Raw genomic sequence first — 25,426 nt, forward strand, 5'->3', positions numbered from 1 at the left:
ATTCTCAATTATCTGTTCAGCAAGTCATCTCCAGGTGTAAAAATATTTTAATGCTACACATAGCTAAGTATCTCCAGTGACCCTCTTTCCACCCCCAACCCACTTCACTGATTCCCTTCAAACTTTCATGAATATCAAAATGTATATATGCCATTTCTTGGGAGGAACCTTTGCACATGCTTCATCTCTTAAACATGCTAAAAATCCCAGCTGACAGCTATATTAGTACAAATGATGAGAAGCACAGGGAAGAGGTGAATCTCAAGGCTCACAGAACAAAGACATGGAGAACTGCTGCAGCTGTACCTCAACAGAGATCAGCTCCAAGCCAGTGCTGTTTGCTCTTTAATTTAAAGGATTCACATTGCCTTCTCTGCTTACCTCTCCCTGGGAGATATCCACTGATTGCAAGCATCAGTCAAAGAAACAAGAATCACAAATGACGTTTTTACATAGCCAAGGCAAATTACACTGAAGGAAATCATGTTAGCTGCTGTTTGCTGATAAATTCACCCAGCACACTGCCCAAGAAATGTGCTCCAGAAATGCCCCATGACAGCCGAAGCACTACAGGTGGTGGCTGTGGGAGATTTTGGTGGCACTTGGCTGCTGACACAGGCCAGAAAAAGTTTCCTGCAGCACACAAAGGGAAGCAATGGCAGCAAATAAAAGCCATTGTCCACTCATGTCCAGACACAGACACATGGGAGAATTTCTCTCTCCACATGTATGCATGCTAAGACAGACAGCAAAGAAGAGCAGGCATTGAAGAAAGGTTATTTTATTCTACCAACAAAGTGTACATTGTCATTGCAATTCCCAGTCACTATCCATGCCCACTCCCTCCCTTTTAAGCACTGGTTAGAGCAGGAACGTGCAGCTAATTTTGAGGTTGGGGTTCATTTGTTTTCACATCAATGCAATTAATTTCCACTGGAAAATGCATCTCAGGCATTCAATCAAAATAGGCCTAAAATAATTCTGAAAACTCATCTGGCTCCAATCTATATAATGTTTTAAAAATTGGATGCATGCCCTGCAATAACATTGCACTTCACAAAGCTTACATCTCTAAACTTGAGGGTATCAGTTACATTGAAACTGCAGTAAATTAAAACATCCAGTTTCTGGTTTGCATTGATTTATAAATATCGACAAAACTACTATTGCAGTCATTACCACTTTGGGTGCTCCAAGCTGAATTTTCAACAGTTCAGGGTTATTTTCATTTTTGTTGTGGCTACAGTAGCTTTTCAAGTTATAGATCAAATTCCAGATAGCATGTAAAACTTAAATCTCGGTTTAAGAAATATGCATACAAACTAGCCAACACACACAATAAAAAACAGCAAATCTAAGTGACCAGTAATGTAAATAGCAAAGCACACTTCTTTTTTACTCTCTAGCTTAAAGCAGAAAGGATATTTACTGCTATGAAATGTTCTAAATAGAAGCAAGTGGAAATGGAATAAAATATTAAAAAGTAAGTATCTCTAAGTTGTTGGAGTTTTTTTAACCAGGAATTTGATGTTCTCTTTTGAACTATTCTTGAGACAATCAACATTTAAAAATCATATTCAAAATTTTCCTCCTAAATATCTTTCCACATTAGTCTATCTGGTGATCTTCAAAACGTGCTTATTTAAGACCAAATTATTGCTGAGGAAATATAAACCTGAAAAAAAAAGAGACCTCATGAGCTGTAGCCCAGTTAACACAATGATTTGAGAAAACAAGAATAGAATGGATACATCAACAGTGTGAGAGCCAATTCTCAATGGTGAACAGCACACAGCTTTGCCAAAGACAATGGATTTAAACCAACTGGGAATCTCACTCATACACACACATGCACACACACTCCATAAACAGACAGTATGTAACATGCACTACATCCAGTTGTAAAACAAGCTTTGACACTGATCTGTGTCTTGTGCTTCAAAAGAAAACAAAAATCCCCATCTTCCACTTTGACATTTGTGTTCTGCTACCAAATAAATTCTCCTGATCCCTGGTGGTTATTAGCTTATGAAGTGAAGCAGTGGGATCACCATAATATTCACAAAATTTCTCCTGAAAGCACAGGCCAAACTCTACCTTTGCTCTTCTTGATACAATCACTGAAGCCTATGCTGATCTGCAAAGCACCTTTCCATATTCTGCTCAGCCTATTTGCCTTGTGCAGCACATACTGTTGAGTTGAGAAAGACAAGAAGTGGCAGATGTTCTTTTGCCAGTGAAGTTCACAAGAGTGCTGCTAATACATTCATTTAGGACAGAATGAGACCCATAAAAATATATGACCCCTATGAAGACATTTTCCTAAATTATGCCCTGAATACTGACTTAATACCTGCTATTGACACAATACATCATACTAAGGAAAAAAAAAGGTTATTTTACATCTTTACCTTCAATTTACATTGATGTGTTTGGTTAACTGTTTCACAGGTAGGTTTTTTTTGTTTCTTTCTTTGTTGTTTGGAGTTTTAGTTTATTTTATCTTATCTTTATCTTGAAAGAAATGCTGTCTTACAGAGAAAACATTCTCCCAAACCAGAACTTTGTGATGAAGACTAAAATAACACCCTCTGCACCACTTTTAAGTAAAGGGCTTAATGGTCAGTAGAGAGTCATGTAAAAAAAGCACAGGTCATCCTGTCAGCTTCCAAGAGTCTGCAGTATGAACTAAAAGACTGCCAATTATGTATTTAATGTCTTTACATGAAATAAGTGTTGATGTAAAGACATTAAACACATGCATACTCCATGAATAGTCCTAGTTTGGAACCATTTCTTTTATCCTCCACTTTTTCCCTTTGACAACTGCCACTGAAATAGTGCTTTAACTAGAAAAATGCTATGCCAGGGAGGTAAAAGGGCAGCATTGTGATCAGCAGAGTCAAAAATTGAGTCAGGTGAATTTTGAAACACTGTGGGTACTGGATAGTTTTAAGATATTGTACCCCATGGTTTTCAACACAACAATTCAGCAAGGAGGAAGTAATTTTTGCATAAAATACTTCAAAAAAGCCTGGCTGACCAGGCTAGCCGGAGCTCTCCTGCTGAATTTGAACATTTGAAGTAATGCCACAGTTCTAGACATGGCCTGAGCCTCCTGTAGACATGCAGGACTGAAAATGCCCTCCCAGAAACACAAGCATTGTTCCAACTCCCATCAACTCCCAATGCTGCAAAACCCAACTGCAAAGCAACACTTTTCAGTGAAGTGCCACTATGGCCATCAGAATCAACTGCAGCATTTGCATCAAGAGTTTCCTGATTTAAACTGTGGGAACAGGCAGGCTGGAGCTGTCAGTGGAAGACCTCTGACAATGCTATTTGTTTGTCCTGCTGGCCTTGCAGTCAGTGCATGCTGACATTCAAGAAGCATTAGTTGGTTTTATAAGTTTTTTTTTCTTTTTTTTAACTGGGAGCAGTTGGGAGGGCAGAGGAAAAGGACTCTCAGCTTAGGGAGGGGACCTAGCAGAAAATGAATAATGGAAAGGAGATGCATCCTTTTCCAGGTATCTCTTATAAAATAAGTGTTTGTCCCATGTGCCCTGAGACACGTCAATACATTGCAGGTGAACATGTTAAAAAATGTTAACTTTAACTTAACAGCAAAGTTACAGCTCCACTCAGTTTGCATTAGCATCATATCTATTTGATTTGGTCACAGGGAGCCAGACATTTTACTGATCTGATTAAAATATCTCAACAGTCACATAAATAGACCCAGTCCAAGCCTGTTGCATCACCTGCATTTATTTTTTACTGTTAATATTTAGCAATGGAAGAAAGATACAGATCTGTGCTCTATACACTTGCCATCTCCAACAGTATGATCTCAGCTCAGAGAGCAGCAGGAATTTGCACAGCAGTGAGTATGGCTGATTTCCAGGGGTCGGAAGCCATGGCTTACTCACTCCACTCCACATTTTCTGCTGTTGTTCTATTTCTTTTTTTTTCCCCTTTTTTTTTCCTTTTTTTTTTTTTAAATCAGAATGGCAAATATGACAAGCATAAAGAATAGTGGCAAAGTCGGATTGTAGGTCAGCATGTTTGCATTTTATTTTCCCCTGGTCTCTGTATTTTGTGAAGCATGGATTTAGACCTTGTATTTGCCTACTAGATAACAAGTCCTTAAAATGGCTCATACATAAAATTTGATGAGAAACTAAGCATTTAGGAATATGTGTACCTTTAGACCAGAAATCTGCCTCTATAGCAACAAAGCATCTGAATCAACAACATTGCACCTCGTATAAATCTGACCCAGTCCATGAAGGATATGTAACAAAGGTAATCTGTAACTTGAGAAAAGAAAATGCAGCAGTATGTATGCAAGACACTCTGTATTTGGCAGACACATACAACCAGCTGTTTATTCTTCAGTTTGTGGCCATACATCTACTGGGACATCCCCTACTCCTGTATATCTTGCTTAGCTCCTGGTCTTATTTCCATTGTAGATTTAACCCTAAATCATGGATAAGCATAGTGCTTGGGATTTAAATTTAAGTGTCATTTAGCATCATTTTGACATCTCAACATATTATAATAAGCTTCTTTTTCACAGGGGACTTGGGATCTGATTTTAATTTGTAGTAGGGTTATGGTCACAATAAATGTCTATTTCATATATTCATAAGAAGCCTCGAATGCAAATGTAAATAGAAAGTGGCTGTTTTCTTGTAGTTTCAAAGTCATGTATGTAAAACACACAGCACAGATCTGTTCCACATGCAAACCCATTATCAATCCAGCCCTGCACCCTGGCTCCTGCCCTGGCAGCAGGCTGAACAGTCTCAGCAGGTATTCTAGCTTGTGTAATAAAGGAACAGGCTATGAAATCATTAGCACCTCAGCTGAGGCTGCCACAGGGATGCCCCTCTGTGTTCATTGTGAAATGCTTCTTTGGCAGCTGCATCCTAGAAGAGTATTTGGATGCTGTTGCTTCAGCCTTGCCACACAGAGTGGAAAGTAAGCCAGTAGTTTCATGTTCTGAACTTAGGAGCAGAGGATGGAAGTCTCTCTTGTCCACCTCTAGGCTAATTCTCCCTATTTACACATGGCTAATTCTAGGCTTGAAGACCTCTAAGAAGCCCAGCTGTAGTCACACCCCCAGATCTACATAGCCAGTGCTGCCAAGGACCTGAGCCATGCCTGAGGAGGCTGGAAGATACTTCAGCTTTGTCAAACACACGTTCCAGCTCCTCTTGTCCTGCAGGCAGCCACTGCTGATGGTGCTCCAGAGCAGCCCAAATGCAGCTGAGGGCTGCCCTCCCCTTGGCTGGAGTCCTGCCTTGGGGTACAGTGCACATCCCATTGCATTTCCTTCTCCAGAAATGCAAGCTCAGGTGAAACCCTGCCAGTTCAAGCTCAGGTGAAGCTAAATTCACTTGTCTCTCCATAGGAGAATCCATGCCCCCAAAAGGAAGAAACAAAGTCCACTGCTGGTCACTCACTGATTAAGGCATCTAGGGCCTTTTTGATGTTCCTTATGCCAACCTTGAGACCATTCCTGCCAGTATAATGAATATTTGGGAACCCTGCCCTTGGCAATGTGCAAGGGAGCACAACTATGATCTGGCTCAGGACAATTGGTGGCCCTAAATAGCTGAGTACCTGGATCTATGAAAAAGGAAAATTGTTCAACTTGAAGGAAACCACTAGCACTAGATAGGGAGAAGAACTTGTTGAAAGCAGTGAAATGTTACTGACTTGAGTCACTTTGGGGTCTGGCCCACTGGTATTTGCAAAACTTAGGTCAGTTTTACCAACTGTAGTGAGAGAGCCCTAAGGAAGCTCCTGAGCATTAAGTCAAGTCAGCTTGGGTTGCTGTCTCTGAATCGATGCACTGGGTCATGATGTAAGTAAATGAGGGGCTGGGGCTTTTTAAAGCAGCATAAGTAAATAGCTAAGCTTGATGTGATATAAAAAGCACCACAACAGAAAGGAGAACTTAATGTAGTAATGAAAATCACTTACCCTTAATCATCCCTGAGACAGTGTTTTTACAATGCTACTTGATTTATTCAACTAGCAAACATGCCTCCTTTGACTTTTCTAATAACAGGCCATCTCACCCGTGCTTGTTGGGATTTGAGTTCAGAGATTTTTTAATTAGCATGACAAGTACATTATTTAAATGTCTTTGATGCCTTTTCTTTAAAATTATTTGCTAAGCAATAAGTCATATTTATTTACAAAGGAGACAACCCACACAAAAAAAAAAAAAAAAAAAAAAAAGAGGGAGAAACCCCAAAACACTATCAGGAAAGTTTGGAAAAATAAGAGGTTTAGTCACAGGTGTGTAACAAGTGCTGCACATTGCAGAGCACATTATTGCTTAAAGACCTACTGAGGCCCAGATTCATTGCTGCTGACAAGGCTGCCTCTTGGTGCACGAGTCTGTAGGAGGGGTGGTTTGCTGTGTGATTTATGATGGTGCCCTTACTGTAAACTACCTGTGCTCTGCTGAGCAGCTCCATGCTTCCTCTCCAGTGGAAGGGCCTCAGCTTTTGGAAAAGCTGGACAATTTCTCAAGTGAGTACACTCTTGTGATATTGAGGCTAGCCAGACCACAAACTATTTTATTATGTTGTGCAAAAGGCTCTGTGCAAAAAAAAAAAAAAAAAAAAAACAACAAAAAACCCTCTTTAATTAAGATAGAGCAACCAGTACTGTGGTTGCAATTACCTTGGACTGCTTTACCCACGGGCATAATGAAATAAAATTGGGCCCTCTATATTTTTGTTTTTAAACTAAGTAAACCCAAATTAATTTCTTCAACTCAAACCAGACAGATTTCTCTTTAAAAGGAAGGCCTATAAGGTTGGAGGGGCTGGTGCAGCAGGCAGAGTGACATGCAATGATGACTGTGAGCTGCAAACTGCTGGCAAAACATTTGGCTTGCCATTGGTCCGTGGCCAGTATTTTCCTTTGTTAATGAATCCCACATCTTTTCTAAGTTAAGCATTTTTTCTTTTCCCCCTTCATTTTATTTGAAACATATTTTAAATATTTTTGTTTTCATGACATAATGGAACATGATACAGCCCCCTCCTAACCCAGAATACGGGAAAATCAATTAAAATTTTGACATTAGAAGCTATGATATAAACATATGGTTTAACTGCTCAGACTATTTTTTTAAGTAACATATCAAGGATCAGTGCAAAGAGAAATAGCAAAACGAGAACTCCACATTATGGGATAAAATGTTTACCAACTGGAAGCATCTCATAGCCAAACCTTGCTATTCAGCAAAAACGAAAAACCTGAAAACTTGTTGGGTTTTGATAGATTTCCTCTTAGACAGAGGATCACATATTTTTCATTTGTGCTCTTTCCTGAGAAAAAAGGCCATTAAATAAAAATAGTCATTCTGAATGATGTGTTTAATATTTAGTACATTTTGTCTCACCCAAAGGACCTTCATTTCATGACTTAAAGAATGAAATCTTAAAATGGAGTTTTATATGTTTCCTCATTAAGTTCCGACTTTACCTGAAGAAGAAAAAATAATTGAAAAATACCCAATCAGAACAAAAACATGATTTTCAAATGCAATTAACATTGTGGGCATCCAGTCAGACCTGCCTCAGTGACCACCAGTCCTTAGGACTATGTGAAAATGAAAACTCTTACAGGTCTCTTTGGTATTTCAAATCATCAAAACCCCAGACAGACAAAATAACAATTCACTGAAATTCCAGAGAATAAAGGCACCAAAGAGAAGATTTAACTCTCTGTTTAACTCTTTAGGTCACTAGGTTTCCACAAAAAGAAGCTCTTTCCCAGAGGTCTTGAAAGATTAGAAATGCTGTTAAAAGTGAAGAGTTATTGTTAATCTGTCACTGGTGAAAAAACAAGTTTTTTTCAATCATCCTCCATGGACATCTAGTCTCCAATCCTGCAATCACCTAGCTACATGAATTTACATGCCCTCCTTTAATATTCATCAGTTTTACAAAGCCTGCAAGATTTCTTCAGCCACAGTAACTTGTAGTTAGTTTTACCAGGAAAAGAGATGACGAAATGCATAATGCATTGCTGGCCCTGAAACCTGCACCGGGCGAGGACAAAGATATATTGGAAAAAATTAAACATTTTTTTAAAAAGGCAAAAGTCTTTTCTGCACCAACCCTCTTACTTTTAGTTGTGAGAATGGTGCCATGCTTGTGACAGAAAGCTTTTTATAGAGGCTCCTGATATCAACTCAAACCCCTGAAGTTACATTGGGATAGAGACTTCAATTATCTACAGAGTACGTGCAAATTAAATATACTCTGTCACAACTAATTCACTTGCACTGTTACTGCTGTGATTTCAGCAGAAAATTGCAGCCAAGCTCAAAAGCTAGAGCAGCACTTTAAGGTTGACTGAAATTATTAAATCCACTAACAAATTGTAGTTCATAAATCTTGGAAGTGGATAAGAATAGAATATTTGGAAAAGCAGAAAGTTTTGGCATTTCTAAACATTCCAGTTTGAAATGCTGCATTAATCTGGAAATTTATCTAGTTGTTTTTAAAATGCAATTGTCTTAAAAACCTGAGAATGTCTTTGTTGTTTATTTAGACAGAATAATTAAGAAATTAAATCATATTGACTTAAAATAAATTATTATTTTTAATTTCAGCCACTAAGTCAACAAGCTTGTTATTCACATAAAACTGGTTACAGTTATAGCTCACCTGCATGAAGTACACCAATGACACAAAAGAAACCTTAAATCTGTCAGTTTTTCTTCATTTCCTGCTCCATTAAAAACAACCCAATACTCCAAATCATTCCTCTTTTATGTCTTCTTTCCAAGATTTTTCCAAACTGATTTTAACAGCTAGTTAAAAACCTGAACATCAGTATCAGTGTATTAATGAAAAACAGAACTAACACTGGTATTTCAAAGCTATATTAAAGACTGATTAGATTCAGTAATAAATTAACTGGGTAGGAATGCTGTTTTCAAGGGAAAATACGATATTCTACAGGAAAGTATGGGACTTTTTGTTTTGTTTTCCAAGGGGATTAGCTCTTCCAGCCAGGAAGTTTTTACCACATGTCCAAATTCCGTGATTTGCTCTGCATCCAGCGAGCAGTGCAAAAATCATCTTTGACATTTACCAAAGTGTCAGGCACAGCTCTTTAAAAGGACAAAGCTTGTCTTGATTACAGGAAAGGGGTTTGCAAACAAGGTGAATGAATAACAATAAAGAAGGTGCCAGTGGCATAGTGACAACTGGGCTGTACATTCTAAGAATGCACTTTCAGAAACTTTCATAAATTTGAACAACCTTCTCTGAGCCTTTTAGCTCAAGATAAATATAGGATTGAGTCAGTGTCACTCCAGAAAATTTTGTCAGTGAAGAGTCACATACAGATACTCAGCCTTCCTCTTCTAGTTGATAATAAATTATTAATTTTGCAATAACAAAATAACTGAGCATGCATGATTTTACATGTGATAGTAGTGACAGTATATTGGATAGTCATTAGTTAATGGACAAACATGAATGCAGGATAAGGTATACAGGGAGTTCACTGCAAAAAGGCATTAATGTGCCATTACTTTTATAGAGGGAACAGATTTTGCTAGCTAAGTTCCTGTAAAACATACATTTGAGCTTACAGGGATATTAGCAAATGGATTATGGACATGGTTTTGGACAAAGCTTGTCTCCTAGTTTTGCAAAACGTGCTGAAAATTCCTATGGGGAGCTCAAAAGTTTTATTTCTTATTTTTGGTTTAATTCCATTTTTTTTTTTTTTTAAAAAAGGGGAGAGAGGGAAGGGTACTTTTAAAGAGCTGAATAATTTGGAAATACATCAGAGATTTTTTCATAGGATTTTAGAATTCTCTTGCGATTCTTCACTATAAGCAAAAATTTCAGATGGGGAAAAGATTCCTCTAGCTGTTTATAAACTGAAAATATATTTGGTTGTATTTTGGTTAACATTTCAGCCAAAAAATGGCTGGTTTTCATGATTACTGTTTTATTTTTGCATGTTTATCAGGCATCTATTAAAACTTAAGTGCCTGTCACAGCATGGTGGGAAATTTAGGAAACTGCACCTTAAAGCACAGAGCAACTCAGAGTCCACATTTAGAGTGTTACATCAGGTGCATCCATTCTCTATTTCTCAAGTCAAGGTGGACACAAGCAGACACAGGATATGCTTTAGATGACATTATATTCTTATCTCACTTCTTGCTTTTCTTATTGCTTTTTGCTCATCAAAATTCTCCCTGCTTGCATGCCCTGCACAGACAGCCCGTGCTGCCATCATTGCCCAGGTCTGGTTTCAGGCTGAAGGCACCCCAGGTCACCTTGTCCAACCTCCTGCTCCAGCCAGGACTAAATGCAACATCAAAGCAGGCTGCTGGGGGCCTCTTTTGAGACAAAGTGTGAAAATCGACAGCAGCAGAGGCTGACTCCAGCCAGTGGCTGTGCAGTTCCCCTGCTGGAACCTTCCTTTCTTTAGGTCTCATGGAATTTTCTCTCACTCCAACTTGTGCCTGCTGTCTTCTGTCTTCACACTGCAACGTGAGTAGTGAGACAGCAGCCCCTGTCTCCTCTCTAACCACCCTGTAAGTAGCTCAAGGTTGCAATTAGATCCCCTGTTAGCCATCTCTTCAGGGTAAATCAACCAATTGCCCCCTCTCTCTGCTTCTGTGGCTACTCTCTCCCTTCAGCCTAGGGAAGATGTCCACAATGCCATCCTCCTCTATGCAACTGACCCACCTCCCATAAGTCACTGCAGACTCACACAAGAACCTGTGTGCAGTTTTGTGGTGCCCATTTGTTTGGTTTTATTCAACAGATCAAGCACAATTCACCCAAAACTGATCCAAGACTTTGGATGGGTGCAGAAATTTTGTATTGCCCTCACAACAGAGATCTTTCTAAGTCCTCTGGGGATAGTTTGGGCAAACTGAAATATCTGACCCCAAGCCAATCAGTTAACTAATATATGAAATGTTTGTCCTATTTGATAATTACTCTGCACAAGAAACATGCCAGTGCAGAGGTGCTGCTGAAATTCAGCACTCCTGTGCTCAGTGCTACATGGGGAAGCCACAGACCCTTCCTACATCCAGCTCAATCCAATCTACACTCCAAAACATCCTGTTATTGGAGCACTGCATCTTTGAAACAAGTCTCCCTGAGATAAAGAACTGTCTAATAAAGGGGAAAAAAGAAAGAGATATTAGAGCTGCAGCTGGCTGTGCTTTCAGTCAAGAACTTATCCTGGGCAAGATGAGGTGAAACCAAAGTTTAAAACTCTGGAATGTGCAGATGCCACAGTATTGCCTGTTTTATCATTTATTACTGGTCACACTTTTTGGGCATTTGCCCACAGAAATAAATGAGAAGTAACAGAACTATTTAAAAGTTACACTGAGTATCAAACAGAAAATGAAATGTACGAAGTTTAATCATCTTTCAGTGCATAGCAAGTAAAAAACCCCATTCTTTTTCAAGACCTTTCTTAAATAACAAAAAAGGTATTTGTCAGCAAAAAAAATCCCAATTTCTCTTGAAAAAATTGTTGTCATAAGCTCATATTTTAATACTGACTCTTGTTGGAAAATTTTCAATCAGATGTGTTTTGCTTTTCTTAGAAGACATTTACAAATTCATATTTTCCCTATCTCTATACTCTTTTTTCCCCCCATAACATTCACTTATTTTTGCATATTTTTACAAATGTTGCTGGTAAGATTTGCTACTTTTCCTAAAGTATGTACTGCAGGTTTTTTCATAGGGCACTACAAAGCCTTGTCAAAATAGTTTAAACTAATAGAAAAAAAGGCTAAACTAATTAGTAAATATTAGAATATCTACTGAATTGCAGTAGCTGGGAAAAGTTCCATACTGCACAAGATTAGCAAGTAAAAAGCCAAACTGAACACTTAGTGATGCACAGCAATGTCCCCCTTTAACTGTTGCTTAAATTTTTGCCCTAAATTTAATTTCTCATTCTTAAAGAAAAACTCAAAATGTGAGGGAGAGGTGAGGGGTGCTAATAGAGCGTCAATTTCAAAAAGAAATAAACCATCAATCAAATTTATACACCAATATCACCACCTTAAGTCGTGTGACTTGGAATCTTATTTAGGTGATAAATTCTTTCTGGTATGATTGATTAGGAATAGCAGAAGTTAATTTTGCCTTGCAGTCTCAAAGATGGGGGCAAGCACACACACTCACACACACACACACACCCTACACACACAAATAGATCCACACATACAGAGATCTGTGTACCAATCTGCACTTTGTGCAACACATCCCTCCTTCATACCAATGGGCACAGGAGATACTGGCCAACAATGGATTCCAATGGCAAGGAATCTGGTCACTCAGGCAAACTGTGAAATGAACCTATATTTAGTGTTTATATTGATTTTTCAGCCAATCTTGTTTCTACATGACTTTTCTAAAGAAAATCACTTACTGAAAGTATATGAGAGAACTGAAAAGTATTCAGAGCAATGAGAATTCCTGCAGTTCTGTGATACAAGAGAAATAGAGCTCATGTCCTTAGCTGCAATGAAAGAAAAGTTCATTTTGACCTGGAAACCAAATGATAACAAAGAACACAGTACTGGAACTTTTTTGACATGATCCTCAGTTGCCTTAAACTGAGGTCAAGGAAGAATCTGGTCTAGCACATTTTTTCTGTTCTGGTTTGTAAGACTTCATTTGGAAAAAACTAGCTCATGTTAAATCTGACATATAAAATTACTGGTGCTGATGGGCTTTTCCAGTGTGATAAAACATTCAACTGACATTTGACAGAGCTTGTGATAATGAACTTTTATTATTATTATGATTATTTTTCTTCTGTTAATGGGCACAGATTTATTGATCTGTAGAAAACAGTGCCCATCTGAAGCACATTGCCCATATTCTTTATGGTCAAAGAGCAGCACAAAAGTTGCAGATATCTGCAGTAAAACTCTCCATCTTGTTATTTGCACTCATACACCTTGAACTAATACAAAGCTTTAATATGTTTGGCTAATGACTGCACTTTTCAAAACTTACATGCTCTTGAATTAAAAATATGATGTAAAAATAAAGACCACCACAGAAATACAGTTTATGCTGATCTGAGAGACTGCAGTTCTCATTCTCAATTAGTATTTTTTTACCAAGAGATTGGCTGGTTTTTATTGCAATGTACAGAAATATTTCAGTAAATTAAAAGTTGTGTGTTTTCGATGGAGATACTAATTTTAACACTGGAAGATGGTGCTACAAGGAAACATCAGGCCATAAAATAGAGAATGGAAGTGAGGATGGAATAAACAGTGTTGTGTTAAGCAAATGATACTTTCCTGGCTCTGTCAGAATGCAAAAGACCTAAAAAGCAAAATGTGTGTCACTGGGACTGACTGAAAAATAATTCATGCTACTTGACAATACAGACTTTAAAAATGTGCTTGGAGGAAGTGGAGAGGGAGCAAGCAGCACAACACAAAAATTCCATGCCACATTTAAAAACAAACACAAGCACCCACGTAGAGAGGAAATCACACATTAATAGAGATTCAAGGTTCATCAGTCTCTGGGATCACTGTGGCTGAACAAGTAGGTTTTCAAGAGGGCACATTCCAAAGCTAGAGATGTTGAAAAATACGTGGGTGCTCAAAGGATTGAAAAGAGGATAGCTCCACGGATTTTATCCCGAGCCCATCAGCTCAGCTCACCCATTCACTGCAATAAGCTTTGGATCAAGCTCAACATCCAAACGCAGCCCTCACTCACTAAAATTGGCTGGTCACACTGGAAACTGTTTTTGGAAACCCCACCCATAAACAGAGCATTTGGGGAGAGTACGGTAGTAAGCAACAAATAATTTGTCTCTTTGCCAAGACTAGGGGTTGTGTCTCTTACTTGTTCACCCTCTGAGACAATAAAACGAGGGCTATAGTAAGGCAATATCTCTGCAGCCATCTAAGAAGGAATGCCACAAGAATGAGAAATAAGAGGATAAAGGTTCCTTCAATTTTGAAGTCAAAAGTGGAAGAAATTACTAAGCAACAGGGTACAGAGAGCCACTAGTAGATGGATGCAGTGTTTCCACCAGCTCTTTGCTCTGGGATCTTGTAAGTAGGAAGAAGAACAGAAAGGAAATACAAACCTGAGTGTGGAAAGAGAGTTCCACTGTGGGAATTGCCACATCATCTAGGTGGAAGACGAAGATATGCAAGTCCATTTGCAGGAGAAAGAGAGCATAAACAGAGTTAAGTGGATATTAATGATCACTAAACAAGGATGGCAAGCCTGCTCTGAACTTACAAATCACATCCGCATTAATACCAAATGAGTTCATTAAGATTAACATTATTATGATGAGTATCAAAGGGATTAAAAGAGATTATGGTAAATAAGAGAGTCAGATAGGAATGAGATGTAATTACCTTCCTATCTGGTTTATCTGTAGCTGCAGAGAAAGACCCAGCATTCACTTCACACTGGAGGAACCTAACTCACATTTTGATCTGAGGTGCAATTTTCAGCAAAGCTGATCTCAACAGTTTGGGCTGAACACGGCCCAGGCATGTGCAGGATGAACAAAAGAAGGGTGGGAAGGTGAGAGCACAGAGAGATGGGGAAGGGCACAGGAGGCTGTTTTGCCCCAGCACCCCCACCCAAGTGCAGGAAACAACTTGGTCTTCCTGCCTGCTGCGTCCAAAACTTGACAAGCTGCCAGCCCTGCCACCACCTCTGTCCAACACCTGCCCTGCTCTGATCCCAGCACGACACCAGCTCTGAAAGCTTCACAGGGCTTCACAAACATAACCAAGTCTTCCAAAAAGGTTTAAGGGAAAGGTCTCAAGTTAGAGCTAGGAAAACTGAGGAATTCAGGAGCAGAGGGATCACACTCAGTGAAATAAAAACAAGCTGTCTGATAGTTACCTCTTGCTTTTGTACCACAACAACAAAACCAATTCTTTTGTGTATGCAGAGACCAGGCAAGGAGCACCAAATTATGGCTTAAAAATCACACAGCTTATAGAGTGGATATTCTGCCAGTGCACACATCTAGCAATGCAGGCAGAAATGTTACTTGGGATTTCAGTGGGGAAAATTTACTGGGACTCGTCCAGCCCGGCTCTGCCAGGAGCAGATTGCCTTTCTTCACAGGCCGACCACGCACAGTTGGCTCTCCAGTGCAAACATCACTCCCAAGCTCTGGTGTGTTTGGCCTCTGGTTTGTTTGACAGGTTACATGTGCTTCTGAATATATCTTCTGATGCTCACTTTCAGAGCACTGTTAACATTTTTCTTGGCTGCTGTTTAAAAATTAGTTCCCTAAAGATATCATCCTTCAATAAAAAAATCCTCTTGCCAAAAGACCCAGCTTCAAATGTGTGGAACTTGATTGTCAGAACTGTTGACCTCTGACCATGAAGCTGCAAGTCCAGTGGCAAACCTGCACGTTGGATCCCAGCAACTAGCAGCAGAGAAACCCAAATGGGCAGCTACTTTTCTTTTTTTTGTTGTTGTCCAAAAAGAATGTGCATTTCAAAAGCACCTGTCAAGCACAACCAGAGCTGCCTGAGTCTCATCTGGATAGTTATACTTCATTAATTATGTATTTTGTTGCTTCAACAACCAATATACCTACATACATACACACACACCTGTGTGTGTATGCATACAGAATTCACAGCTGCAGCTTTTTAAAGAAGCTGTTACAACTGTTTTTCCTGTGGTGCTGTGTTGAAATCAGTGAGGTAGCAGCAGTAAATTGTAACTTAGAGTTGAAGTGCACTTCTGAAAGGCAAGAAGGATTTGCATCTTTACACCCTCTACCCAGCTTCACTGAGAGTGAATCAGCAGGGTAGGGAATTTGTGAAAGTTTGAGCACACAGCAGGGTCATCAGTCAGTCCACACTGTCCAGAGCACCAAGATGTTCTCTTTTGCTGCCCTTCCAGACAGGTGACACGTTAATAGCTGGTACCAGACGAGTGAGACTCTGATCCCCTGCAGAATGCAATCTGATACCCAAAAACTTCCAGGCCACGCTGCACAGCGTATTTTACACGTTTTTATAAAATAAATAGCAGGGATGCATTTCTGCAGAGGAAAGATGGAGTGTGACAGTCTGTTATCCTCTGCCCAGCATCTTGCCAGCATGGCTAGACACTATCCTAGGACAACACTGATGGACTTTTCCTGGACAAGGTCAGAAAAGGCAGGAAAGAGTGAAGACAAGTCCATCCCAGCACCTAAAGCGGGCAGGCAAAAGGAAGAATCTTCTGTGCTTTATTCTGATAGTCTGTGGAGCTACACTTCCCAACGTTTCTAGGAGAAAGTATGAGTCAGAAATCCTACGGGAACTCCTGCAGCAGCACAGCTCCCTCCTCAACCCACACCTCCTCAGCAGAGTGCTGCGCAATCCGGTCCATATGGCGAATCCGCGCTGCAGCACGGGCCGGGCGCGCCCAGCCCTGGCCTCTCCAAGGATGCACCTTTGGCCCCTGAGCAACTGCTTGTGCTTCAGCAGTTGGCCAAGGAGCTTGAAAATCAGGGCACTTAGGAAAAACCTGTGAGTTAAGTGCAGGAACGGAACAGGTCGACATCAGATGGCTTTGCAGAGGGCTACCACAGGAGCTGGCCACAGGCTCTTGTCTTGTTCAGAAAGGGAAGGGGAGGTTTTGCAACCAACCACAGAACAACACTGTTGTTACTTTGCTCAGTCAGTCCCCAATACAGGTTCTTTTAAAAAAGAGCTAAAATCACTAAACCCTCAAAAGCATGTTTAAGGCTATCTTTAGTTAACCAAGCATATCTGTAGTTCACTGCAATTCCAGTGGGTACCAATACAGTGCTTCCCTGAAAGACAAAAATTCCTTTTGAAAGAGGCACTTCTGAGAGTCATACCCTAAGAGCAGACAGCTCTTGACACAGAAACCTGATGCAGAGCTCCTCCGAGCAGAACGGGTATCCTCAGGACACCATCACACACCTGATAGCTCGCATTCATCCCACAGCTCAATACAACCAATGCCCGAGCACGGGCTCAGTGTTAAACTCTGTGTTTGCCCTAAGGGCAAAGTGAACTCAGGGAAGAGGTACCTTTCCTCTCTCCACACCAGACCTAGGGACTGTTAGCTGTGTGGAAAAAAGCCTAAAAGGTCTGTAGGGAGACTGACAGACTTAATAAGACAAGCACAGCGCTCTGTCCTGCAAAGGCAATCCATGCAGGCAGGTGCCCCAAGACCCTGGTACAGCTCTAGAGAGCAGAACCGTGACAGGAGGGCATCTGTGTGCAGGGTCAGGACCTCCATGATCCCAGCAAAGGTGAGACATCCACAAGCCGGGCTAAGGTGAGGATCAGAACACTGCTGGGATGAAAAGCTGAGGCTCGTTGAGATGAGCTCTGCAAACTGCTTCCCTTAACTCTCCCTTAACTCTCCCAAACTGCCTGCTTTATTTTCTACAGCAGATTTCCAACAGCAGAAGCTTTTATTCGCTCTGCTAGGCAGAGGCTGAACTGCTTTCTTCAAACAGTTTCAAATTCACCAGCCACGCTCGAAGAACCACCCCTTTTTGCCTTTCTCTTTTCTTTTTGCACTCTCCGGGCTTTTCGTGAAAGAGACATCCAGTTTCAAGCCATTTTAAAAATATCAAAAAACCCCGGTGGAAAATAATTCACAGCTGTGATAATATCACATTTTTTAAAATACCGTAATATAGTTTTACTTTTAATAATAAAAGATAAAAAAGGGGGAGTCTGCGAATAATTAGAGAGTGCAGTCTGAAGCCAGTTACAGTCACTGCAATTGATAATAAACTTAAAGCCCCTTGACAGCAGGTAAATGCTTTGCAACCCTGACCCCCTTCCTCTCACATTACTTAACAACCCTGCAGTTCCAGCATTACATCACCGTCCAAGCGATTGGTTCCCGCATTTTAACTCTCTCCCTGTCTCCTCCGATTAGGAACAGCATAATGATGGAGCGGGGGGACACCAAACCACAACAAACTACCAAACTTCTCTCAAGTTTGCTGCGCTCCTTGTTTGGATTTGATTTGGTCGAAAAAACAGCTTCTGCTCCTAAGAGCTGGGGTTACACGCACCAGAAAACAAACTCTGTAGAAGTGGAAAAGAGTGGGAAAGGGGGACTCGGGAGGGGAGGAGGAGAGAAGAAGGAGGAAGGCGAGGAGGGGGGGAAACTATATAGAAATCAGAAAAGGAAAAGAAAATTAAAAACAAACCTCATGGACATCACTGAGCCTGAATTCCCTGCTGAGGTGCAGAACATGAGAGCCCTGGAATGAGTGTATGTAGAACTTGAGCCAAAGCTTAACTAGCCTGAGTGAGTCATATCCTTCCCATTTGATTCCCGTCCAAGCGATGATGTAATGCCCTGGCCCTCTCCCTCGCTCCCGCTCGCTGCACTCCCTCCCTCCTCCCCTTTTCTCCTTTTTAGCTCAGTGCTGGTGAAGTCACCATTTAAATCTGGCAGCGCTGAAGCAAAAACTTCAATGTAACCAAAACAGCCCCAGGCCAAGTTCCAGACGTACTGAGACTCCGTGGTGCAATTGCCATTGGAAACGAGTAAACAGAGAGAGAAACAGTGCTGCCTGTGATGGCCTGCGCAGCTGCCTGCCGGAGCGCAGGAAAGCCCTGGGACCAGGAGCGGGGCTGGCGGGATGGAGCGGGGACCGCCACGAGATCCCGCACCGCTCCGAGTCCATCCCGCACCGTTCCCGAACCCAATCCACACCGCTCCCGAATCCATCCCGTACTGGTTCCGCATCCATCCCGCACCGCTCCCGAATCCCGCACCGCTCCCGAATCCCGCACCGCTCCCGAATCCATCCCCCACTGCTCCCGAGTCCCGCACCGTCCCGAATCCATCCCGCACCGCTCCCGAATCCATCCCGCACCGCTCCCGAATCCCGCACCGCTCCCGAATCCATCCCGCACCGCTCCCGAATCCCGCAGCCTTCCCGAATCCATCCCGCATCCCGCCCGCACAGCCCGCGCTTCGGGAAGGTGCTCTGGAAGGGGAAGGGGATGGAGCCGGAGCTGAGCAGGGCAGCGGAGAAACCCGGGGAGCAGCGAGTGCGTGTGTGGGTCTGGGGGATGGAGAGCGCTGCTTTCCAGCTCTGCCTAGACCGGGATTTCTCTGCCTCAGCAGAGCACAGGTGGAATTGAGCCCTAGTTTTTGAAGGAAAACGACCGGGCTGCTTCTTGCACCGTATGCAAACACACAGGTGCAAGGCACCTTCTTTCCCCACAGCAGAAAAAAAGTACCAGAAAAGCCACACAGCACAGCAATCTTATAACCAACTCACTGCTGTGCTGCTCTTTCCGGTGCTTCCCCCACAGGTCTGCTTTCTTTAAGAGTAGAGAATGCTTCTAAATGGAACTTACAATAAACTTTCACTCACGCAAGGATAAGCTATTGTGGTGCAAAGTGCTCTGCCTCATCGAAGTGCTCCCGATGTTAAATGCTACAGCGGCTGTGGCTGAAATACCTCTCATGTCCTCCCCCACAGAGGGCTTTCTCACTGTTCATCACCCCCAATTGATTGTAGTCAATGCAGTACCAAGCAGCTGGTCCACGAAAGAGTGCAAAGCCTGAGTAATAATAATCATCATAATAATCATAATCATAAAAAATGAAAATGTCTCAGCACGCAGAGCATCCCTGAGAAATTCAAGCACTAATAGTTTTGACAGCAAACTGCAGATGTATTAATGGCACATGAAACACTGCAGAGGTATTTTAAAGTGTCTCCTTTCTTTATAAATCAAGAATTATTCCACAAAGCCACTTCATCTCATATCTCTGAGTGAAACTCAGTTTTCCAACACTCAGTGTTGGAAATGCCCTTATGCCCCTCAAATTTAGAAAACAGTAGGAAAATAGCAAAGTCAGTGTGCTTCCTTTTCTTCTTTACAGTGATGTGAGTTTATGGAAAATCAATTTCTATTGCCTAGCAGCATTTTACCACACTGGGTTTTTTTGGGGTGGGTTCTTTAATAGATCACATCAGCAGAGCAACAGAGATTATTGTAAAGTACCAAAGTCTCCTCCTGAAAATACACTTACAGTTTTAAATTATCTTTAGAATATATTTCTATGGATCAACAGAAGCTATTAGCTTCTGTCATGGTTTGCTCTTGAATTCAAGTAGATTCAGTCATGAATTCAAATGATGTTTTGTTTAAGATATATATGATTTTTACAGTCAGAATGAGAGGAGGAGAAAATTAAGGGTTTGTCCTATTCAATTTAAAAAAACACAGTTCTCCACAGCAACCTGACCTGCTGGATGACATCCTCAATTGATACTGATGCTGCAGCCACTCAGAGTGACACCTTTATCAAGCGAGGCAGCTCTGAATTAGAGGTGATCAGCCATAATTATTACTGGCGCCACTGAAGCCTGTGGCTTGACAGCATCAGATGTGGTTGTTATAAAGTTTGGTCCATTGTGTCAATGGCCTGTATAACTCATTTATGTCTGAATTACCAGCTATTGATTTTTTGTCTTCTGTCATGTAATAAAATAAAAGTTAGATCATTCCTAAAGCCTTCTTTTAATTCCAGCCTTGCTGATAGTTTCATTTTAAGCTTCTCCCACTTCTCCTCCTCTGTTTAAAAAATGAAACTTCCACCCCTTTTTCTGTGCATGTCTAAGAGGTCATCTTCCTTCCTTCCTTCTTTTTATTTTGTCTTCTCACATTGACACTGCTGTATTACATAGCTTCTGCTCATTCAGTTATCCACTGGCATTGCTGTAAACTTTGTCATGGGCCCAGGACAGATCCCTGGCTCAGAACACAGGAACGTGGCTGCAACTGAGGCACGACTTTAAATCCCCAGGTCCAGCTTTGCAAAGAAGGAAGCTGCCACCTAAAGAGAAAAAGGATTACCCTGAGCAACTCAGGTTACTATGGGGCTGCTTGTTCATATTCCTGCAGTCTTTGGGCCTCTTACCACTCTTCTAAAAAATCCACACTTCTATCACCGCAGATATTCAAAGCAAAATGCATCCAAAGAGATGATGCAGGAGTTGCAGGGTCGTTCACTGTCCTCCTGAGGTTTGGAGCACTTGCTTGGCAAGCCTTCTCTTTCCAAAAGAAAATTTTGCTCACCAGAAGCAATAGCAGATCCATTGCCCATCTGTGAGCATCATAACCATAATAATATCACAGAAGTGACTGTGTGTGTATGGCAAATGGCCCTTCCAATTATGAATACTTTCATAGACACAAACTCAGAAGAATTAAACTGCTTTCAAAACAGTGTCTTACACAAGATATTTCCAGGAGTGAGAGCATTTTCTGAAATGAACAAGAAAGATCAAAGCACTCTGAACTGCATTTGTAAATTGCATGTTTACACTGAAGTCCTATTTCAAGAACCTGCTTTAAAATAGACATCATGTTCCAAAGGAGTTAAAAATTTGTTTTTTCTTGCTGATGGGAAAACAAAAAGTTCTTTCCAGGCAGGTATTTCCAAAGCCTATTGATTTTTTCTTCCCCTTAACAGGAAGCACCGTTTTCCCCTTTTCCTTCCTGTGACAGAACAGCTAATGATAAAGAATGTCCTGCACTCAGAGGAAATTCCACTTGCATGCAAGAGCTCCCTCTTTATCTGTTTACTTGTCTGTCTTTTCATTCTCCCCCCATTCCAACCCCAGCCTAAAATTTCCATGTTCATCAAGAGTAGGGCTGTTGTGGTGAGAGTTATGGGATGTTTTAATTCTAATGGGAGCCTTCTTCAAGCTAGGGCCCTGGCCAGGACACTTATGACTCCAGCTTAGCTGTCGAGTTCAGGAATTCTTGCAACACCCTCCCTGCAGAATGTTTCATCCTTGGGGAAAGGGTGGTGGGGCACACCACAGATGTTTGGTGTAACTGAAACTTGACAAAAATCACTGCTGCTGCTGAAAGTTTCCAGTCTCAACAACCAGAAAGCTCTGACTTTTGAGAGCCCAAACGTCAGAGTGCACTGGGACTATCCCAAATGTGTATTGTAAAAAGAAACTGGGTGTATGCAGTTGAGATTGTGGATGAACAAATCACAGGTCCCACATGCATTTTAGGTGAGTGTGTCTCATCCAGCCCTTGGCACTGACTTTTGCCTATGTCAATCAGTGGCCCACAGCATCAGCAAAGACCCTGTGGATAAAAGCAGCATAACCTGATTACTTTTTTTCCTCCACTGCTTGGCACTTAAAGAGGCTTGATTAAGAAAATATTCTGTAATAATGGTCCTGCACTCAGGCAAGTCTCATTTTCGTTCTGACATTATTTTTCATTTCTAGCCCAAGAGCCTTACAGTCCCTGTGGAATTAAAGAGGCCAGATAATTTCAGGGTTAAATAAGCTTTAATGACTATCACATGTATGGAACCTTAAACCCAGTATTAAAAATTATTTTTTTAAAGTGCCATCTCTTCCTTTTTTAATTTAAAATAACCATCCAGGTGGTTTCCTAAGGATTTCTTTGCAAATTGCTTCCAGTGAACCTTTTCAGTTACAGACCACTGCAAACCCATGTGGTGGTATTCAGCATTTAGTTCAACTTGGGTGTCCCATGTTTTTGTAGTGGACAGAGGGACTGTCTGCACAAATGTCTACACAAGGGAGGCTGTCTGGGCAGGCTAGCTCTCACTAGCATGGACATAAAAATGTAAATATCAACAATTTCAGAAGAAACTAAAGGAAAGCAGTGCTAAGAGTGGATTCTTCAAGTTGCTCATAAGAAGATGGGGTACATGTTACCAAGCCACTTTGGTTCTTCAGAAAAAGACATTCCTTGTTTAGGAAGACTCAGATCAAAGAACTCAGTATTGAGCTGTATCAAAGGCTTTCCTATGAACTCTTCAAATTGCAGTGAAATAAAATATCTGGAAATATCCTTTGTGAGAACTGCCCCAGATTTTTTAAACTTAAGCACTTTAAGACACTGGATTGGACACAGCCTAAATGAAATCTGGAACCAAGATCTCCCGCTGTCACACACATCCTCAAATGTGCTGCTACATTAGAAACACCTCACTGAAAATATTTAGGGAAGAAGAACTGGCAAAGTTTGGGTCCAACTTATCTGAAGACAGAAATATGTAATGGGCATGATGGGCAGTAGACTTCCCCAAAACATTTTGGCAATGAATCTTCAAGAATTATCTCAAGAAAAACTTTCCCACTAGCAGTTCTAAGCATGTTAAAGCCACTTGTGATCATGGGGGGGATTTGTGTTGGGAACATTCAATTACTAGGAAACAGAATAGCCTAATTTACACTTGCCAGGTAGCCATGGGGCCGGTGGCAAGTGGCTGACCTGGAAGTGAAGAGCTTTATACCCAGTTACATATCACTGAGTCATGCAGTGTGAGCAGCCTCCTCTTTTATTGGAGCTGTAAACCACAAATACCCAAGACAAATAATGTAGCAATTTATACCAAACAATTAATAACATTTCACATTTCAGTAGAACCTTCCACCCTGAAAGATCCCAAAGCATCTTGCAGGTCAGCCTTTGAAAGCCACAATAACCCCCAACACAGGAGATCACAACCAGCAACAGCACAGGAGTGCAGAGGGGAGGTGTTGACTAAGGACAGAGGCAAACAGCTGCAATTAGGCAAAAAAAAAAAAAAAAAAAATTTAAAAAAAAAAGTAATCTTTAATATCCATGCATAATGAATAGGATGTCCCTTTTTCCCACCGCGATTCTAATTGCTGCAACAGATAATTAATATGTCAAAATGTTCAAAATGTGGAGCCACTGCTCTTTTTAGAATTGCTCAAAGAAGCTTTGCCATACATCTACACTAAATATCTTGACCCTAGATCTCAAATATATAAATCTTTAATCAAAACTCTACAGGCTTTGTCTTGGACACAATGAAAACTTTATCACATATAGCTGCATCTCAAAGATTCTAAGAGGAGAAAGGATCTGGTTTTGATGGTCTTCATTTTACTTCTAGCAGACAGAAAAGTGAGCTGAAATAGCAAAATTTACATTAAAAGAGCAAACTTATGTGCTGTAATTAAAAATATGTGCTCTGAAGTACAGTATGGTTAGCACTATAAATAAATAGTACAGCTCTGAAACAAATTTTAGCACTGAACCAAATTTTATTCTTCCCCTAAACTGTCATCTCCATGCATTTTTGTTAGCTGTCATCTTTATTTTTCAGCATGACAGCAATAATTAATGTTCTAATGATTTTTTTTTTTAAATAGGCAAGTATCTGGAACTCAGTTCCAACTGGAAAAGGAGAGTGCTCAGACTCAGATCAACCTCATTACAGCAGGACAAATTCAAAATGCTGTTTGATAAGAACATACACAAGATAACTTGTTTTTAAAGATACGCCCTCTTTTGTTAGTAATCCAGCTGATAGAACAATATTTCCTCCTTGAAAATGAACAGCTATAACAGTCCACTAGGAAATTTTTCTGGACTCTTGCTGAACAAACTGACTTAAGCTTTGGACTTCCATGCATTACAAGTAGCCAAGTAATTTTGTTGATCCTGGTTCATCCTCACAGTCAGGCTTTACAGCATTCAATCACTATCAGGATGGTGAAAATCCATGATCTTGGAGGTACCATATTCAACTTGGCTTTATCCAAGAATCTGAAATTAAATTATAGCCAGAATCTTGACACCTAAACACCACCCTCTTCTCGTGCAAATTGGAATTTTTTGATGTTTCTTAAAAACCACGCAGATCTGCAGCACAGAAACCAAGTTGCAGCCACAACCAAGGGCCAGCCTGCAATTCCCTGTTTGCAGTGATTCTCATTGAAACATAATGTCATGTAAAGTTTCCAGTGTCAAAAGTCAGTCATAAGAATTAAAATTCTGTAGTTGATAATATAAAGTTAATAAATGACTAGATATTTTTAAAGGGAATAATTAATGTATTTTCCGTTTTAATTTTTTAATAGGATCTAACCAGGAAATCTCATTTCAGTTTCCTTCAGAGGAACTTCTCCAGCCACAGAATTATTATCTGATAGATCCTTTCTGAAATCAAGTGAGGTCCATCTGTACCCACTTATGGTTTTAGGATTCACATACTTGTTTAGTCTTCCAATGCTTTTCTTCTGAAAAAGTATGGCTATCTATTAACTCCAAACATTAAAACCAAACAGATCTGTTACAGACACTCAGATAAATCCTTTCAGACTGACTGGAAAGCACCAGTTACACCACTAGTTTTACTGTGATGATAAATGAAAGAGAAATAATTTCTAACTTCACTTTCACATTCTGTGGTGCAGGATGCTGCTTTATTTCAACATCAGTTTCTACGAATCAAAACATACAACTTTTCCATTCTTGTGTAAAAAAACCAAACAAACTCTGGAATAAAATGTGTCTGTACAAAACATGCATGTACTCTGAAGT

At 40.6% G+C, this 25,426-nt stretch overlaps 1 protein-coding gene across 6 annotated transcripts in view; it reads right to left on the bottom strand.

The window, feature by feature from the left end:
- The window catches only part of CREB5 (cAMP responsive element binding protein 5), a 252,943-nt gene that overhangs the window by 80,782 nt on the left and 146,735 nt on the right, over positions 1-25,426 (bottom strand). Inside the window, exon 1 of one of the 6 annotated variants that reach the window (XM_079301080.1) lies at positions 18,253-18,369. The exons of the other annotated variants lie outside the window; for them this stretch is intronic. Within the exon in view, the coding sequence (XP_079157206.1) occupies positions 18,253-18,299 (47 nt within the window). The 5' untranslated portion in view covers positions 18,300-18,369. Of the gene's footprint in view, positions 1-18,252; positions 18,370-25,426 lie in introns of those variants that run through there. 6 annotated transcript variants of the gene reach the window in all.

Source organism: Erithacus rubecula (assembly GCF_903797595.1).
Source record: "Erithacus rubecula genome assembly, chromosome: 3".
Lineage (NCBI taxonomy): Eukaryota > Metazoa > Chordata > Aves > Passeriformes > Muscicapidae > Erithacus > Erithacus rubecula.